Source organism: Gorilla gorilla, chromosome 1 (assembly GCF_029281585.2).
Source record: "Gorilla gorilla gorilla isolate KB3781 chromosome 1, NHGRI_mGorGor1-v2.1_pri, whole genome shotgun sequence".
NCBI lineage: Eukaryota > Metazoa > Chordata > Mammalia > Primates > Hominidae > Gorilla > Gorilla gorilla.
The window spans coordinates 213,510,232-213,529,639 of NC_073224.2; the positions used below are offsets into that span (position 1 = coordinate 213,510,232).

Genomic DNA, 19,408 nt, shown 5'->3' on the forward strand with positions numbered 1-19,408 from the left:
TCCACAACACATTTCTCTCCTTGGGGTGCTGCAAGGGGTTAATTAATTAAGATTTGTAAAAGGCTTTGAGGAGTAGGGGACAAAGTATTATTAGGGTCTCATGCCCCAAGCCATGGCCCCGTCCTTTCATCCCAGCCAGTGGCACAGGCAACCCCATTCTTATGCATGCCAAGCCCCTAATCCCCTCTTGAATGTGGAAGCTTCCAAGGAAAGGACAAGAGGCCTTAACTAGAAACAAAAATCCACTGTAATGAGGTGCTAAGAGGACTGAACTTTCAAGATTCATTCCTAACAAACTGGCTGAACAGAAAAACGTAATGGTTCTTCTGTGACTTCTGAGTCCCAATCTAAGAAAGTGGGAGTTATCGGAACAGCAAAAACATCTGACAAGGGGATGACAGTTTGAGTACCAATAAGTCTTTATTTATTCATTGTATTTTCCCAGGGAAAGGAGGAGGGAAGGGAAGAGTCAGCTTGTGTTAAAAAATGATTAGAAAATGGGAAAGGAAGTACCCAGTACAGCAAAATCAACCATCAAATAAACACACCCCAGTGATGGGGTCACCAAAGCCCAAAGGAGCTCAGTCTCCTGCAGTTCAGGAATGAGGGAAAAGGATCAGGAAAAAAACAGACAGGTACAGGCTTTCCTACCCTCCCGCCCCATAAATTCAAGATTTTACACAAAGCTTTGGTTTCTAGCAGTAAACATGGAGTTACATTCGTTCGTCTCCTATTAAACAATCTTGTGGCCACTTTGACATAAGTTTCTAGCACCTGCATAAAGTTCCTGAGTGACTTGGATATACATTCATATTCCCTTTCTTGGCCTCCTGACCCCACTTTCTACATGGAAGGCCCCCAATTGCATCTCTTTACTTTAGGATTAGAAATTAAAATTAAGGAGGTTTGATCCATCCAAAATACAGTAGTGTGTTTTTGTTTTGTTTTGTTTTGTTTGAGACAGAGTCTTGCTCTGTAACCAGGCTGGAGTGCAGTGGTGCGATCTCAGCTCACTGCAACTTCTGCCTCCCGGGTTCAAGCGATTCCCCTGCCTCAGCCTCCTGAATAGCTAGGACTAAAGGTATGCGCCACCAAACCTGGCTAATTTTTTTGTATTTTAGTAGAGACGGGGTTTCACTGTGTTGGCCAGGATGGTTTTGAACTCTTGACCTTGTGATCCGCCCGCCTCATCCTTCCAAAGTGCTGGGATTACAGGCGTGAGCCACCGCGCCTGGGCTACAGCAGTGTCTTAAGTGTTTGGCATGAATACATCAAGAAATGGTCGGCCCAGCGTGGTGGCTCATGCCTGTAATCCCAGCACTTTGGGAAGCCAAGGTGGGCAGATCACCTGAGGTCAGGAGTTCCAGACCAGCCTGGACAACATGGTGAAACCCCGTCTCTACTAAAAATACAAACATTAGCTGGGTGTGGCGGGTGCCTGAAATCCCAGCTACTCAGGAGGCTGAGGCAGGAGAATCGCTTGAACCCAAGAGGCAGAGGCTGCAGTCAGCCGATCATGCCACTGCACTCCAGCCTGGGCGACACAGTGAGACTCCATCTTAAAAAAAAAAAAAAAAAGAAAGAAAGAAATGGTAATGGTCTTGACTTAGGAGGTTGGGAACAAGGGATGGAGGGTTTTCCTAGCTTCAGTATTTTTGCATACATTATTTAAGAGTTGTGGAGACACTCCAAGCATTACATGTGTATGTGTGTGGGTGTGTAAGTTTTCTTTTGGGGGTGAACAGAAAAGAGGGCAGGGTAGAAGACAAGTTTTTAGGACAGAAGATCTGGTCTAATAGGTAATAGGGGAAGGGGAATACAAAAGAAAGGATGGTTCAAGATCCCCACTTTAAGAAGAGGGCCCCCCAAACTAATGTTTCAGATCTTTTTGCCTGGTGCAGAACCTTCTGTCAAAGATGCTTTGGCTATTTTTCTCTCAATACAAAAAGAAGTTTGTAAACAAAACCCCCAAAGAACACGGAGAAAGACCAATACATTATATTTACACAAACTAGGCCACCTAGCAATCAACTTAGTGAAGTCCTACAAAGCCCAGACAAATACAGTAACTTGGGGGGCAGCATTTAGGGGAGACAAGAACCCAGGATCAGACACACACCACCCAATGCGTTCTATTGCATTTGTCCCGTTTCAACACAGTGAGGTAGGTTTGCGGTGATCTCACAGCATGTAAACGAAACCCCCTTTTTCTCCTTTAGCTACCATGACACTATTAATCACTACTGCAGCAGGGCAGGACACAGGCTCCAGGCACCACAAAGCCCTCGCTTGTGTGTCTCCCTGGAACCCGAAAATTTTGAAAGGTTAAGGATCTCACCTTACTTCATATATCCATCCCTCGACAGCACAGGATTAAGTACAGGGGTATTGGTCTTTAAACTTATCCTTAGCAACTCTAGTTTTACAAACACACACACACCCTGTGGCACATGGTAGGCCTAACCTAATCTGGTGAAGAACAGATCTGGAGATGTAAAGCACGTCCTGTGCCGTAGGATTAGACAACCCTCACCTAATCTTGGCTTGCTCTCTGGCCTTTTCACCGGGCCCAGCCTCTCCTAGCCTCTGTGTACCACCATTTCCTGTTTAGACTAATTCCCAATCTTCCAGTAGAAGGCAATCAAGTCATGGGGCCACCCAGTTAAAACCTAGTCTCCCATAAAACATTTTCAAGGCAGAGGGGGTTTCAAGAGGACACTATGGCAGAAAAGCCAGCTCTTATTGGCAAAAATGAGGTAGTTCAATAGGCTGTGCACTCCAAATAGTTGCTCTCCACGGTGGCAAAAACAACAAAAAGTAATTCCTGCTGCGCAGACCTGGAGCTGCTGCCGGCTATCCCTGAGATTGCTCATGTACCTGAGAACACAGTGCAGGAAATGAGGGCCTTAGATTAAAATATACAAAAATACAAAACCAGAATATTTATATTAAGGAAAAAAAAGTTAAAATGCACAAGATACGTCATTCGCACATAGCTAGTGCAGTTGGCATCCTGGAGAAAGTGGGACCCAAGGTGCAGTATCCAAGGGAGCAAATAAATAAAATCACATTGGCCCAGAATGGGGCGGGGGTGAGCACAGAGCAGCAGGTCTGCAGCTGTTCCCCCAAATACCCTTTTTGCCATCATCATTACCCATTGCTTGGGACAGTTGCCAGCACCCTATCCCAAAAGTGGGTATGAGGATACAAGATGTGAAAAAAAACACTGCTTACTCCTGAGAGATTTCCTTCCACAGAATGTAGTGGCTTGGCTCCATAAATCTGGTCTTATATTTAATCATTTCACTCTGGCATGGGAATTATTATACATCCTTCTTTAAAAGGAAAACAACTTCCCTATCCAGGCCACTTTCAAAAGCTGGAAATTCTGGGGATGGAGACTCAAAGTACGCAGGTTGTAGGGTGATTCCCCCCTCCTGGTTGCCCCCAGTACCCTCACTTGCATTTGGACAGAGCATGGTTGGAGTTCCTTTGACTCACCCTTTCCCCCCACCTAGAGGGAAGAAAGGGTGATGGTGTGAACCCAAGCCTGAGATACATGGCAGTGCCAGCTAGCCCCAATGCACCCTATTCCCACTTTCTCCACTCTGCCTGCTCCTCGAAACTTCCTGATAGCAAAAGAATAGCCCCCACCCATTGTGGCTCAATTCTGCGCCTCCGGGAGCAGGGTAGGGCTGTGGATTTCTTCTTCTTCCTCTCGAAAGTAGGTTGGCTTTCCCTGTGCACTAGGGCCCTGCTGGGCCTTCAGCGGACATGAGGCTACCATATGGCTGATGCTCTGGCAGAAGTGGCACTTCTTGGGCTGGGGTGGCAGCTTGCATTCCTTGGCATGATGATCTAGACCTCCACAGTTGTAGCACCTAGTACAAAGCAAGATCGTAAAAGTAAGAGAAAGGAGCAAGAAGAGGCCAGATGCCTCCCACGAATGAGGACACCTGGGCTCTGGTACAGGTTTGTCACTTACTTCCCTTCCCAGAGACCAAACTTCCCACTTACAAAAGGAGGACTATTACTAAATGATCTCTAAGTCCTTTCCACATCTAATTGTCTAGGTGATCTCTTCAGATTCATGTCAACTTGAAAATACCAAGATACCAGAAATATAAGTTACTGACCCCAACTAGGAACTGCAACTTGGGGGATAGGAGAGATTCTTCCATACCCTCAATATAGGAGAAATTAAAGAAGCCAAATTATAGTATCTGTTCAGAGCTAAGGGGCTTTAAGCCCAAGCAAGATTAAGGAAACCAGCCATTTGCAGACCTGGTAAAGCAGCAACAGATATAGATAATACTGTCTTGTCCCACCATTTGCAAATCTATGATCTCCTTTAATTCTAAAACCATCCTAGGATGTTAGTATCACTGCCTCACTTAACAATTGAGGCTTAGAGACCACAGAGCAAACTTACTTGTCCCAAGTAGAAGCACTAAGTCACCCCCAGTGGCCTCCTCACCTACTGCCCTTGCCCACAGCTATTGCAGGCGCTCAGCCTTCCAGATGCTGCCAGGGACCACAGGCTTCCCTTTGTCTTTTGCAGTGTGACCCAAAAAGTGACAGGATTGGGAGACTGGGGATGCCCTTAGCAACCTATATAAGCTGCCTTCCAATCCATACCTGTCTCCTTTTGATCTGCGCTTCTGCATGTTCTTTCCTTTTGGCCGCCTCTCACTCCCAATACAGAATACTCCACCAGGTCCGGTGACACGGATGGATTCCAGACCCTTGGCTGACTTCTTAAAGGTGAACTCCACTGCCTCACCCTCCTTCAAGCTCCGGAACCCCTCCATGTGCAGCTTACTCTGGTGAAGGGAAATGCAGTAAATTTTAACATTAATTTCCATTATTATACCAAAAGACAGGGAACTCTTATTCCTGTAGGGTAGGAATCAAATGTGATGGTACTCCTATTTTACTGGTAAGGAAACTGACTCAAAGAGTCACTACGATTAAGAACAACAAAGTCTTCCAGTACATTAACAAAAATGGTAATTATATAAGCAGATGCCATGACATTTTTGTAGCTATTCAGGTTTAAAGTTCTTAATAAAATAGAACAGAGGGCCGGGTACAGTGGCTCACACCTATAATCCTAGCACTTTGAGAGGCTGAGGCGGGAGGATCACCTGAAGTCAGGAGTTCGAGACCAGCTTGGCCAACATGGTGAAACTCTGTCTCTACTAAAAATAAAAAAAATTAGCTGGGCGTGGTGGCAGGCACCTGTAATCCCAGCTACTTGGGCAGCTGGGGCAGGAGAGTTGCTTGAACCCTGGAGGCAGAGGTTGCAGTGAGCCATCATGCCACTGTACTCTAGCCTGGTTGACAGAGCAAGACTCCATCTCAAAGAAATAAATAAATAAAATAAAAATAAAGTGTCACACTATAAAGCACTGAAATATTCATTTTTCACGTAATGCCTCACTTAGTATTTATACCATCATCAAAAGACCAAATAAGTAGAATACTGGAAAAAAATACAAAATCAAGTGGTATTTTTATAATCAAAGCAATATTATATGCCTTATTTAAAAAAGAAAAAAGGCCGGGTGCGCTGCCTCACGCCTGTAATCCCAGCACTTTGGGAGGCCAAGGCAGGGGATCACCCTGGCTAACACGGTGAAACCCTGTCTCTACTAAAAATACAAAAAATTAGCCAGGCGTGGTGGCGGGTGCCTGTAGTCCCAGCTACTCCGGAGGCTGAGGCAGGAGAATGGCATGAACCTGGGAGGCAGAGCTTGCAGTGAGCTGAGATCGCGCCACTGTACTCCAGCCTGGGTGACAGAGCAAGACTCCGTCGCAAAACAAACAAACCAACAAACAAAAAAACAAACTCAAGATGCTCAGTGATTTAAGAAATAATACTAATGGGCCATGCGCAATGGCTCATGCCTGTAATCCCAGCACTTTGGGAAGCCGAGGCGGGCATATCACCTGAGGTCAGGAGTTTGAGACCAGCCTGACCAACATGGAGAAACCCTGTCTCTACTACTAAAAATACAAAATTAGCCGGGCGTGGTGGTGGGCATCTATAATCCCAGCTACTTGGGAGGCTGAGGTAGGAGAATCACTTGAACCCGGGAGGCGGAGGTTGCGGTGAGCCGAGATTGCGCCATTCTACTCTAGCCTGGGCAACAAAAACAAAAACAAAAAAAAAAAAAAGAAAAAAAAAAGAAAAAAAAGGAAATCATAATAATGGCTGCAAAACATGTTAAAAAACCAAACAAACAGAATAGGCCAGGCACAGTGGCTCATGCCTGTCTGTAATCCCAGCACTTTGGGGAGGCTGAGGTGGGCAGATCACATGATCCAGGAGTTCAACACCAGCCTGGCCTACGTGACGAAATGCCATTTCTACAAAAAATACAAAAATTAGGTGGGTGTGGTGCGCAGACCTGTAATCTCAGCTACTCGAGAGGCTGAGGCAATTGTTTGAACCCGGGAAGCAGAGGTTGCAGAGATGGCACCACTGTACTCCAGCCTGGGTGATGGAGCGAGACTCTGTCTGGCTCACCCCTGTAATCCCAGCAGAGGTGGGAGCATCGCTTGAGCCCATGAGGCGGAGGTTGTAGTGAGCCAAGATTATGCCACTGCATTCCAGCCTGGGCGACAGAGTAAGACCCTCTCTCAGAAACAAACAAAAACACCAAAACCCTCAGAATACATTTAACAAGGTGAAAAGCCTATATGAAGAAAAAACTCAAATATATTAAAGGAAAAAATGCAAAAACATACCACGATCTTGGATTGGAAGATTCAGTGATTCTAAAGGCTATGGGAAAATATAAATTGCCAAGAATACCAGATATTACAATTTAAATTGGATAGAATCAGCAGTGTAGCAACTACAAAGGGAAAAACAGCAAGTTTACAGTGGAGAAAACTGGCAGATAATACCCTAGTCAAGTTCTTTGAGTTTAGCTTTGCCTACAATGGAACACACATATCTTCTAATATGATGCACTAAGGACTTATGACTTTAAAAATGCACATCCTGAATCTAACCTTGAGGGAACATCAGACAAACCCAAACTGAGGGACATTCCTATAAAACAGGACTTCAAAAATGTCAAGGTCATAAAAAGACAAAGCCTGAAGAACTGAACAGTTCAATGCAATCCAAGATTCCAGATTGGATCTTGAAACAGGAAAAAAAAAAAATAGGACAATTGACAAAATTTGCATATGGTATATAGATAAATGTACCAGTGTTTAATTTCCTGATTATGATTAGTGTACTGAAACGATGTAAGATTGATATTCCCAGCCAGGCACAGTGGCTGATGCCTGTAATCCCCAGCACTTTGGGAGGCCAAGATGGGCGGATTGCTTGAGCCCAGGAATTCGAGACCAGCTTGGGCAATATGGCAAAAACCCATCTCTACAAAATAATACAAAAATGAGCCAGGCACAGTGGTACACGCCTGTCGTCCCAGCTAATGGGGAGGCTGAGGTGGGAGGATCCCTTGAGCCCAGGAGGCAGAGGTTGCAGTGAGCAGAGATCACACAACTGTGCTCCAGGCTGGGTGACAGAGTGAGACCCTGTCTCAAAAAAAAAAAAAGATAAATATTCCCATTCTTGGGAAATACGCACTGAAATATTTAGAGATAAAAGTGCTTACTGTCTCCAACTTATGGTTTAAAAAAAAAACCAACTATCTGTACCAAGATAGAGAATGATAAAGCAAATGGGGCAAAATGTTAAGAGTCAATGAATCTGGGTAGAGGTTATGTGGGAGTGTTGGGTATTGTTCTTGCAGCCTTTTTAAAGTTTGAAATTATATCAAAATAATGTTACCGAAAGACAGTATAACCCAAGCAGATGGATCAGAGGATTAAAATGGAAAATCACAGAGATCTGAGAATATATGGAGAAATCAATAGGTAAGAAAAATAATTCAATAAATGCTGCTACAAAAATTAATAATCCATTTGGAAAGGAAGTCATATTCCTACAGACTTTGTATGATACATATACAAAATACATTTCAGAGGATTTAAACACCTCATTGTTAAGAAAAATACTGAAAAGTTAAGACAGATAATCAGACTGGTAAAACTACAAAAATATACCATAAATCACTAAGAAAAAAGAATCACACAACATAATATAAGTAGATTATCAGTAGGAAGTCTTAGCATGACACATATACTCAGTATCTCATTGTTGGTTTAGAAAAATTGGAAATAACCTACCAGTTTATTTGAAGGGGAATGGTTGAATAAATATGGTACATCTATAATAACGAATACCACGCAGCCATTAAAAACAACGTAAAGTCTTTGGTTTGTTCACAGCCACATTTTGGTACCTGAAATAATGCCTAGCACATTTTTTAATGAATTAATGAACCAGGAGGCAGATTTTTAATCATTCGGCTGAGAAAGATTACCAAATAATATTGTTAAAAGAAAAAACAAAAAGCAAGATTTAGAACAATATGTATGGAATAATACTATTAGAACACTGCACGTTTGTACCAAAATTTAAGGACACTGATATTTATAAAGCAGTTAGCAAACAGCCAGTAGCCATCAAGAAAAAAAAAAAAAGTAGTTGTTCATACAGCTAGTTCTGTAGCAAAGCCAGGGTCAGATGAACCCAGAGTTCCTGATTTAAAGCTCAGAGCTCATTCTATCATGCCACTTACTGCACCACCAACTTGACATTAGCGGAGGTGACAGCATCTCAGACCCTACCCAGAATAGACTTCATTACAGTTTCATCTATTATAGTAAAACAACAGTGTCAAATATGTCAACAAGGAGTAGTCATCATAGAAAATGGAGAAGCAAAAAGGATCACTGTGCACTTACCTAGTCCTGGCTCAAGGGAACATGAGTAAGTAGCATTAGTATTTTATGCTGGTGGCTGGGGGGTAATATTCCAAACTGGAACTTAGATGAAACATGCTCTTCATCAAGATGGGAACCACAGATTCCTTATCACTTAATTTTTTTTTTTTTGAGAAAGTCTTGCTCTGTCGCCCAGGCTGAAGTGCAGTGACACGATCTCAGCTCACTGCAACCTCCGCCTCCTGGGTTTAAGCGATTCTTCTGGGTTTAAGCTAGGACTACAGGTGCATGCCACCACACCCAGCTAATTTTTGTATTTCTAGTAGAGACAGGGTTTCACCTTATTGGCCAGGCTGGTCTCAAACTCCTGACCTCATGATCCGCCCACCTCAGCCTCCTAAAGTGCTGGGATTACACACCATGCCCGGCCAAATTTTTGTTTTAAGATGATATTGCAGGCCGGGTGCAATATCTCTCTCGCTGTTTCACAGTAACCACCCTGAGTTTAAAGTTAGATTTGTAAGGTCGGGCATGGTGGCTCACAACTGTAATCCCAGCAATTTGGGTGGCTGAGGCAGGTGGATCCTGAGCTTGAGGCTCAGGAGTTGGAGACCAGCCTGGGCAACAGGGCGAAACCCTGTTCTCTACAAAATAATACAAAAATTAGCTCAGCATGGTGGCATGTGCCTGTGGTACCAGCTACTTGGGAGGCTGAGGTAGAAGGATCGCTTGAATCTGGGAGGCAGAGCTTGCAGTGAGCTGAGATCGCGCCACTGCACTCCTGCCTGGGTGAGAGAGCAAGAATCCATCTCAAAAAATAAAGATTATATTAGATTTGACTTATTTTTTATTGAGCGGGGTGGGACAAGAGATGCAATTAGTGGGTGAGTTGGGAGGTCCTAGAGGAGCCAGACCAAGAGCCTTCTGGACCCAAGCAATTCCAGCTTCATTCGCTTGCCCAGCTTGTCTTAGGCTGGGACACTCCTAGTTCTAGCTGTGATTCAGCAGGTAAATAGTTAAGAACAAGGGTTGATTGAGTCTGATGGCCTGTTCCCTCCTTTCTTCAATCATCTATAAAACGGAGTAAATACTAATTTTATGGTAGTGCTGTGAGGTTTTACACATGAAAAGTAGTTAGCACTTCGCCTGCTACACATAAATCCTCAGGGAGTGGCAATTATCAACCTCTTCACACTGGATGGCGCGGGTTAACAGAGAGAACTAAGTGCCAAGCATCTGGTTTTATCCTAACTAGCTATAGAAACTCAGAAGAATATCCCCTCTCTAAGCCCCAGTTTACTGGAGAGTAACACCTTCCTCTATGGACACCTCATAGGTTTATTTTAAGAGGATCGTATAAATGGGGACATGCAACAAGAAATTGACTAGTCCTCTCAGGTCACTCACTGCATCACTGGAGGATCTGAGGTCTAAGACTTTTACAGAGTAAACCCCCACCCCTGCAGGCACCTCAGTGTAATCAAGAGATTTAAACTGGTGGTCTCCAGGGGTGGCTCCCTGCCCTCCTCCCCCACCCCTTTCTAAAACACATAGTTCGGATTCCTCTCTTATCAGATAGGTAATCAGCGTGCAGCCCCACAGAGCCAGCCTCCCAGGGCCTGCATCTGAAAAGCGCCTGAAATTCTTGTACCACCCCCATTCCACCCCCAACCACACACAAAGCAGGGCCCCGCCCCCTTCCCCATCCCTCCAAAAGGAAAAGACCTTAGGAGGAGGGGCATGGCCTGAGCTCCCCCAGTAGAGCCCAGCCCCAGGAAACAAAGAGTTGACACTGGCTGGTTCTGGTGGTCAGATTCCTGGAGTTCCAAGGAGCAGATCCCTCTTGCATCCCCCTCTCCCTCCTCCCCACATTCAACAGTTTCTTCCTTCCTCTCTATGTTGGGGTTATGGTCACGGTGAGAGAACTAGATATAGAAAATTCTTCCTTCCCCAGGCAGTCTTGCCAAAGTCACCATCAGCAGCCATCTCCCTTCTCTGGCTTGCTCACTGCCCACTTCATGGATAGAACCAAACAGGACTCCCTCCCCTTGAGTCTCTTCAGTCCAATCCTGAATTATTGATTCAGATAAATTATTTTAAAGGGGAGGGGGAGAGAAGGCATGACCCATATCATCCTTTCCCAATTTCTTCAAGTTAGGACTGTGGGGAGCCTACATGGGCCTACTGTGTTGGGGAATGTGGCATCAGACAACAGAAAGCATTTCTTTTTCTTTTTTCTTTTTTTTTAAAAAGTCTGGCTCTGTTGCCCAGGCCAGAGTGCAGTGGCACAATCTCGGCTCACTGCAAGCTCCGCCTCCCGGGTTCACGCCATTCTCCTGCCTCAGCCTACTGAGTAGCTGGGACTACAGGCTCCTGCCACCATTCCTGGCTAATTTTTTGTATTTTTAGTAGAGACGGGGTTTCACCGCATTAGCCAGGATGGTCTCGATCTCCTGACCTCATGATCTACCCGCCTCGGCCTCCCAAAGTGCTGGGATTACAGGCGTGAGCCACCGCGCCCACCCCAAGCACTTCTTTTTCTTTTTTTGATAACAGGGAAGGAATCTCTCCAGTTAAAGTACTTAGGCCTTCTGATCCCTTCTTAATACCTCGGTAATTGCCTGCCTTACCCTATCCAACCCACACCAAGTACCTCATCCCAGCTTTAATTTATGCCTTTACAAGCTTAGAGATAGAATGAGCCTTAGGGGTCACTTAGGAAATGTGGAGTTAAAAACAAAACAAAACATTATAAAAGAAAAAAGTATGAAGAGAAAAAAAAAAAAAACAACACAAAGGAACCTAAGTGTCCTTTCTACAGAAGTGGCAACAGAATTTCAGGGTACTTGCTACAGTTGTGCAGATTAAAGCTGGGGTTCTTGTCTCTTCTGCAAGAGGCTATTCCAGCTCTTCTTCCAGGGCCATTCCAGCCGGAAGATTCCGTAGTGCAGGTCTCTACCTCAATTCTAGGTTCCTAGCTTGCACAAGCATTTGTTGAATGTCTAAGTACTATGCAAAATAACTGTTACTAATTGATTCTTACTGTAGACTAAGTGGCATTCTAACCACTTTACGTGTTGTAACTCATTTAACCCTCATATCAAACTGGTGCAGTGGGGTGATATGAAGACCCTCATTTTACAGCTTGAGGACATGGAGGCAGAGGGGTTAATAAGCACCTTGGTTAAAGTCGCAGTAAAAGGCAAGAGCTGAGCTGAGTGCAGCTGGCCTAACTCTCCCCAGTGCAATTCATTATGATGCAAGTCACATATATAATTGAAAACTTTCTAGCAGCTACGTTTAAAAAAGCAGCTGATGAAAGTAATTTTAATGATTCAGTCCTGTGGTGTCACATCCCTATCTTAGCTTCATTCCTGGAGGTAAGATTTGGTAAGGGAGAACCAACCGGTTCTCCCAGAAGCAGTTATTCAATGGTGTGTGTGTCAAGGAGGGTGTGTGTCAAGGAGGTTGGTGAAAGGGGTGTCTGGAACAGAAGGCTGCAGGAAGCCAATCCTTCTGATCCCCTCTGCTCAGCCACAGCCACAGCCAGGCCCTGTAGCTCCTGCCTGGAGTTCTCCACCAGATGGCGCTGCTCAGCCTGTCTGCCCAAAGGTAAGCCCGAGGGCACCTATACCAGGAGGTACTGAGTGGCCCGCTACCTGGTCTGAGCTGTGAACTCAAGTGTTCGGGTAGATTTATCTCCACAGCTCCTTAGGGCAGTCATCTTGTCCTCCCCGTCCCACCCTGCCCCCACCCAACCACCGGCTCGATCAGGGATAAGAATGAAAGTTTCCTAGACTTTTAGGCCAGAAACTCAGTTCTTATATTCTACTGCTTAGAAAAACCAAGTCCTGTCTAAATTAAATAAGCCCACGCTGGGCCAGTCATGGTGGCTCACGCCTGTAAACCCAGCACTTGGGGAGGCGGAGGCAGGCGGATCACCACGAGGTCAGGATTTCGAGACCAGCCTGGCTAACATGGTGAAACCCCATCTCTACTAAAAATACAAAAAATTAGCCGGGCATGGTGGCAGGTGCCTGTAATCCCAGCTACTTGGGTGGCTGAGGCAGGAGAATCGCTCTAACCTGGGAGGTGGAGGTTGCAGTGAGCTAAGACGGCGCCACTGCACTCCAGCCTGGGCAACAGAGAGAGATTCCGTCTCAAAAAAAATAAAAAACCTCGATGCTGAGATCATGTTAAATAAGTCTGTATCAGCTGTGTATTCTCCCCCAACTCCTTTGACCTCCCACTCTGACTATGTGGCCAGTGGTTGCTATTCATGCCTGCAGGAAGACAGGAGGCATAGTTTTACCTAGGGCAGTTACTCCAAAAAACAAGAATTCCAGTAGAGTGTGATTGGCAATGTTCAAAAAACTAAATGGCCCTGGTGAATGTTACTGAAAACCACTTGTAAGGCAGGCAGCAGTGTCAACAACCAGAGGGTAGAAACGTCCCATATTTGAAGCTTTGTTCAGGATGGTGTCACAGCCTTTACTTTACACTGTCGTCGGGCATGGTGGCTCATGCCTGTAATCCCAGCACTTTGGGAGTCCCAGGCAGGTGGATCACTTGAGGTCAGGAGTCTGAGACCAGCCTGGACAACATGGCGAAACCCCTTCTCTACTAAAAATACTAAAATTAGCTGGGTGTGGTGGTGTACATCTGTAATCCCAGCTACTTGGGAGGCTGAGGCAGGAGAATTGCTTGAACCCGAAAGTCGGAAGTTGCAGTGAGCCGAGTTCGTGCCACTGTACTCCAGCCTGGGCGACAGAGCAAGACTATCTCAAAAAATAAAAATAAAAATAAAAATAAAAAAAAAAAGACATTGTCTAGAAGCATGTCTCAGAAAGAAGAGGACCCCAGAAGATTCCACAATATCTTCATGAACCTTCCTACCTCTCTACCAACTTTCTGAAAAATCGAGTCAATTTATTTTTAAGCTGCCTTTTCTTATTAAGACAGAAATAACTCATGGATGGCCACTAAATCTGTGGCTTCCACTATCAACAAAAACGAGAGGAAACTCTCTGGGCTCCGAGTGGTGATCTACCCATATTCACTCCACAAACTTTCATAGTGCTATGTTGTGCCCAGGCCATATTCTATGTTGTGCCCAGCCCAGAAAGCGAGCAGCTACAGTTGACACCCCTCAGTATCTCTAGTCTTTTTCTCTGAACAAAGATCTCTGTCAACATGGACCCCAGACTGCTAAGTGTACTTCTGATTCACCAAGGTCTTCAAGATGCCCCTTTTCTTATTCATTCCTCAGCCAAGTGCATACTAGAAAATTAACCAGGCAGCTAAGTTCCTCCCTTCAAAGAGCTTATGGGTTACATAGAGAAGGGTATAAGACCAGTACCTCAATAACTAGACATGAGGTGAGTAATCAGAGGTGCAGTGTTACAAACCAGGAGGAAAGATTCCGTATATTTCCCCACCCGCCCCCGCAACCCTGCCACCAAACCCAGCAGTCCTAACCTAGGTTAGGACTGAATAAGGTTGCTCTTACCACCTCCTCACTCACAGCTTTCAGAAAAAGAAGGCCACCTGGCTTCAGGGCAATTTCAGCAGTTGTCTAGGTACTGAAAACCTATTCTCCTAACCCAACTTGGTCCCTTGGTCAAATCTGGGCTTTTGACTCCAAGTCTTCTAATATAGCATTTTAGCCAGAAAGCCAATTTAAACATATTTGAGATTGAAACATATCTGGGTCCTGAGGAGCTATGGGAAAGCAGGGAACTTTTCTTATTTCCAAATTTCTATAAATCTTGAGAGTTTGCAAATTGAGCCACAGGAAACATGAGTTAAGCCAAAACTCTAAAAATGGCCCAAAATGAGGATTTTTGAATTCTTGATGAATCTCAGGAAAATAGTTGACAGTTTAGCTTTCTTGTTCCAGCTTTCCTATATAACTGTGTTTCTCAAGCAGGGATGAGATTTTGACTCCAAGGGGACATTTGACAATGTATGGAGATGTTTTTGGTTGTCATACCTAAGATGCAACTGGCTTCTAGTGGGTAGAGACCAGGAATACTGCTGTACATCCTATAATACATAGGACAGACTCCCCAGAACAAATTATCCTGCTCAAAACATGTCAATCGTGCTGAAGTTGAGAAACTCTAATTTAAGGGCTTGCTATCTATTTCCCTAACTCTAGAGACAGGCAGATTTCTAGATCTAAAGATGTGTACCTAAGGAAAAGAGTTGTTATAGAAATCTCTTTGCTTTGTGTTTTGTTGTTGTTTTGCTTAGTTTTTGGCTGGGGGTGGGCTTTTCCCCCCACTCATCTACTCTTGAAGAGGATATTACAGCATTTGGGAGAGAGCATAAGAACATTAGTTAACAGGGCATTGGGATCCTAATAACCCCAACTTTGGAAAGGAAAAGAAAATATTTTTAAATTGCCTTTCCCCCTTCCTCTTTATTTGCAAAGGGGCTCCCTGACCCCCTCCCTCTGGTAGATGCTATCTTAGGACAATTACCTTCTCACCAGCCCACCCCAACCCCAGGGTGCCCAACCCCAGCAGCCAAATAATGGGAAGTTTTGTTAAAGATTTCTTACTCTCTGCTTCGGGAACACTTTCCTCCTCCCCCAGTAAACAATTTATCCTGTGTTTACTAAATTCCTTTACCATAAGATTTCCAGAGAATCATTTCTAATTTCACAAATGCAGAAGGGTGGTGGCTCACGCCTGTAATCCCAGCACTTTGGGAGGCCAAGGCAGGCGGATCATCTGAGGTCAAGAGTTTGAGACCAGCCTGACCAACGTGCAGAAACCCCGTCTTTACTAAAAATACAAAAAATTAGCCGAGCGTGGTGGCACATGCCTGTAATCCCAGCTACTCAGGAGGCTGAGGCAGGAGAATCGCTTGAACCTAGGAGGCGGAGGTTGCGGTGAGTGGAGATCATGCCATTGCACTCCAGCCTGGCCAACAAGAGCCAAACACCATCTCAAAAAAAAAAAAAAAAGCAACAAAAAACAAACAAACAAACAAAAAAACAAGTGCGAAGACTGGAATCACTAATCTAACTTACGGTTAAGGTGGGGTTGGAGGACCCCTGGCCCAAGCCTTCCTGGCATGCTACCATTATCAGAGCTACCAGGTAAAGGCTCAGGGAATTTCCACCCATCATTGTGCTTTGTGAGTAGAATGGGAAGAGCTGGGGATTAGAGAGACAAATTCTTAATTCTCTTCCAGCTCAGCTCCCTCTTGACAACTTACTCAACTATGGGTTCCTGGATGTTCCAAGAGCCTAAAATCCAGAGTATTTCCAAGCCAGCACATCTGACCCAGCACGGTGTAGACTCAACGCCTGCTCTATGCCATCCAATAGTTTCCCAATTGCTCTAGATCCTAAGGTGAAGCCTGCTGAGGCCCAAGTCCCCATTTGCTCAAACAAACAAACAAACAAAACAAAAAAACACCTTCCTTGGGGTATGTATATCACCAAGGAACCCAGAAGATGGGGGGATATATTCCCCTCAGCCCCTCCCTATCTGGCAGCCTTTGGATGGGAGATGAGAAAACGTTGGGTCTGACTCTTTTATTCCAGCCTCCCAAAGTTGGGGGAGCTGTCCAGTCCCCAGACCAGGAAAGATTTTAATCTCTTTGTGATCAGATAAATGGGAGAGTGGGGGAGGCTTGCTACCCTGCTGAGGAGGGCCATTCAAAGCTGGTTCCTGTAATAAAGTGATTTAATAGATCTAAAGAGGCCAATTCCCTTCTTTCTCCCACAATTACTTCCTGTGGGTTATCATTCACATATGTAAATGAGACAGAGAAGGGAGAAAAGCCACCAGTGGGAAACTAGCTGTCTAATGGGGGATTGGGGGAATAAGGGTGCTGCAAGGGGGCAGCTCAGTATCCTGCTGCAGGTCCTCTCGGCAGATGTTCAAGTAGCCCACTGACCCCATGGCCCCAACAGTAAGTGGTGGCTCCCCATCTCCCTGCGTCTATTTCCCTTGTTTGTTCCTCACTGAAGGCTGTGCTCAAAGACATCCCTTCTGCCTCCAACTAGTCCACCCAGCATCTCCCTTCCCTACCCCTCCCCCAAAGAATGCCATCCCTTCAGGCTCCAACCCTTAATCCCCACATCCTCCTTTCCCCTCCCCCACGCCTCCTAAAGCCAACCTCCCTTAAGTAACCCCTCCCTGCCCGGCCTGGGTGTCAACCTACACGATCTGGGATTAGCAATTTCTTCTTTTCAGATCCAGCCCCAAACCTCCAAAGATGGAAGGGCCATAGTCAGCAAGCAACTTCCTTTCCATGGTCTTTATGGGTAGCTGGTGGCCCAGGACCACCGGAATGCCTCTAGGATATTCAGGAAGGGGAAGCCTGGGAGGAGGGAGACCTGAAGTCTCTGGCTCCTTGTTTGAGGCCAGGAATGTTAAGACAGCAATCAATGGCTGTCTGGGGCCATAAATGCCAAGCGGAGAATAGGACCAGAGGCCAGCCTCCCTTCACCCCCTGTCCTGTGACACTGAATTTCACCCCCTACTGTGCTGCCCTGCTTTAACTGAGAACTTGGGGTTGCGACCTACCGACTTCCCTCCCAGCCTGGCCCAGGAATGTAAGGAAGGCCTGGGCTCTTTGGGTTTTCCTTCCTCACGGGAACTGGACAGCAAAGACCCCAGTCCTGAGCTTTCAAGCCCCCACAGGGATCCTTCAGGGATCTGCCAAACCCAGTTTTTAGTGACCAGCCAGGTGAGGTCTGCATTAAAAAGGGGATGAGGCTGACTTCTCGGCTTTACGCCCCTTGGGTCCGGTAGCCAGTTGCCCTCACTCTCTCCCGCCTTCTGAGCTCCATTCAGACGGAGGAGCTGGGCTCCCGGCTCAGGCCAGGCATGTGCTTCCCTGGCCGGCCTGCTCGCCCTCCCCCCACCGGCAAGCACAATACAACCTTAGTTTCTGCCACATGGGGTCACCTCCCTGCCCCCTGCCCCTTCCCAGGGGAAAGAGGTAATAGACACGTGGTAAGCCGGAGGGGTTCCCGGAAGGGGGCGGGGGTGCTGATAATTGGTGCTGCCTCCCACTACTCCCCCCCGAGATAGTTAACAGGGACTCAGAATTGGGGTGCCGAAGCAAAGACAGGGACGCATAATGAGGGCTCCCGATGGCCCTCAATTCAACTGCGAGCCCGGAGCCCACTCGTGGATATGGGCGCCTAGATGCCCTTCCCTGGGCAAAGTTACCGGAATCAGTCTCACCTGGTGCACAAAGACATCCACTGGGGGGTCGAGCGCGACCCCGGCGCGGGCGGTCATGGACAGGAAGCCGAACCCCATGCGCACGTTGAACCACTTACAGATGCCCGCACCGTGCAGCAGCTGAGGCTCGTCCGCCGCCCGGGCCGCGTCCTCCGGCGCCTCCTCGGGCGCCTCTTCTGCCGCCTTGGCGCAGCCACCTGGAGAGAGGGAGGGCCGGGCACTTAGCTGGGGGGCACGGAATCGGAGGGCCGTCTCGGGCCCCAGGCAGGGAGACCCGAGTGTCCAGCCCCACAAGTGGACAGCCAGGAGGGGGCAGCTACCAAGCAACAGAAGAGAAGAAACCTATCCCGGTCGCCTCCCGCGTTTCCCTAGCGTACACCGGGACAGTAGTGCCCCGAAAGTTTTGCTCCTCTTCCCACAACGCGTTTCCCAGAGACTCACAGCGGGACAAGCCTCTCCCCTCCATCCACCCACGTAGTCTGGCGCGCACGCCACTGGGACACCAAGGTTCCTTGCCCCAGAGACGGCCCTATGAAGCAGAAGGCCGCACCGTCTTGGGGTCCTTTGGGCAGCTTAGGACTCAGTTCCCCACCTCCCTTCTACGTGGCTCCTGGCCGCCCCTGAATCCTAAAGTGTCCCCGCTAAGTCCCGAGCTCGAACCTGCAAACTGCTGGTTGGACACGGAGCCCATGGTCGTCGGCTGAGCCCGTGGCCCCGGGCCCCTGGTCGGGCGGCTGCTGGCCCCGGAGAAGTCCGAAGGCAAAGGGTTGGTTCGGAGAAGAAGCTGCTACATCTTCCCCTGCACAATAGCGGTGGGAGGGCCCACGGCTTTTCAAAGGCTCCCAAATTCTAAAAGACAATGACCCAACCCCCCGCGGGCAGCCCCCTCCCCTCCCCTCCCTCTCCTTTCCCCTCCCTTTCCCTCCGGCTCCAGCTCCGGCCCTCCCCCACCGCTCCTGTCTCTGACACCTCTGGGGTGTCCCTTCTCAGAACCTTGAGGTTTGACACCCCCTCCCCACACGCACATCTGGAGATGGGTCTGTCTGCCCTAGAAGACTTGAGTACCCCGGAATTTGGGATCCTGCACTTTGGACTCAGTAGGGGTCCCCAAAGCAGATACAGGTGGTGGACCTGGTGGGGGGGTTAGTTTTAAAACCACGTGACTGCTCACACACACACACACACACACACACACACACACACACACCACCCCCACCCCCCGCGCAGATAATTATACATTCCAGAGAGTTGGGGGAGGGAGGTGTGAGCCTGGCGGCGCTGGCCAATCAGAAACACAAACCACCTGTCAAGGGAGAAATGAATGGGCCCTCCCCCTCCCCCAGCCCTTGAGCGCCCCTCCCCCTCTCTTCCCCCTCAGGCCT

General features: G+C 47.1%; 1 protein-coding gene across 1 annotated transcript; it reads right to left on the reverse strand.

The window, feature by feature from the left end:
- Nucleotides 1–395: 395 nt before the first annotated feature.
- On the reverse strand, nt 396–18,850 carry LIN28A (lin-28 homolog A). Its single transcript, XM_004025237.5, has 4 exons — nt 18,687–18,850; nt 18,027–18,223; nt 4,639–4,823; nt 396–3,881 (listed from the first exon to the last, which is right to left on the reverse strand). Exons 1-4 carry the CDS (start codon nt 18,715–18,717, stop codon nt 3,665–3,667), a joined length of 630 nt encoding a protein of 209 aa, XP_004025286.1. The 5' UTR covers nt 18,718–18,850; the 3' UTR covers nt 396–3,664.
- Nucleotides 18,851–19,408: the final 558 nt, after the last annotated feature.

What these genes read in the sequence shown, in the direction of transcription:
- LIN28A (XM_004025237.5), bottom strand. Translation starts at nt 18,717, where the DNA reads ATGGGCTCCGTGTCCAACCAGCAGTTTGCAG. An exon ending in TGGATGTCTTTGTGCACCAG is followed by an intron (nt 4,824 to 18,026) that starts GTGAGACTGATT and finishes TCCCTTCACCAG; the next exon opens with AGTAAGCTGCACATGGAGGG. An exon ending in CGCAGATCAAAAGGAGACAG is followed by an intron (nt 3,882 to 4,638) that starts GTATGGATTGGA and finishes GCTTTGTACTAG; the next exon opens with GTGCTACAACTGTGGAGGTC.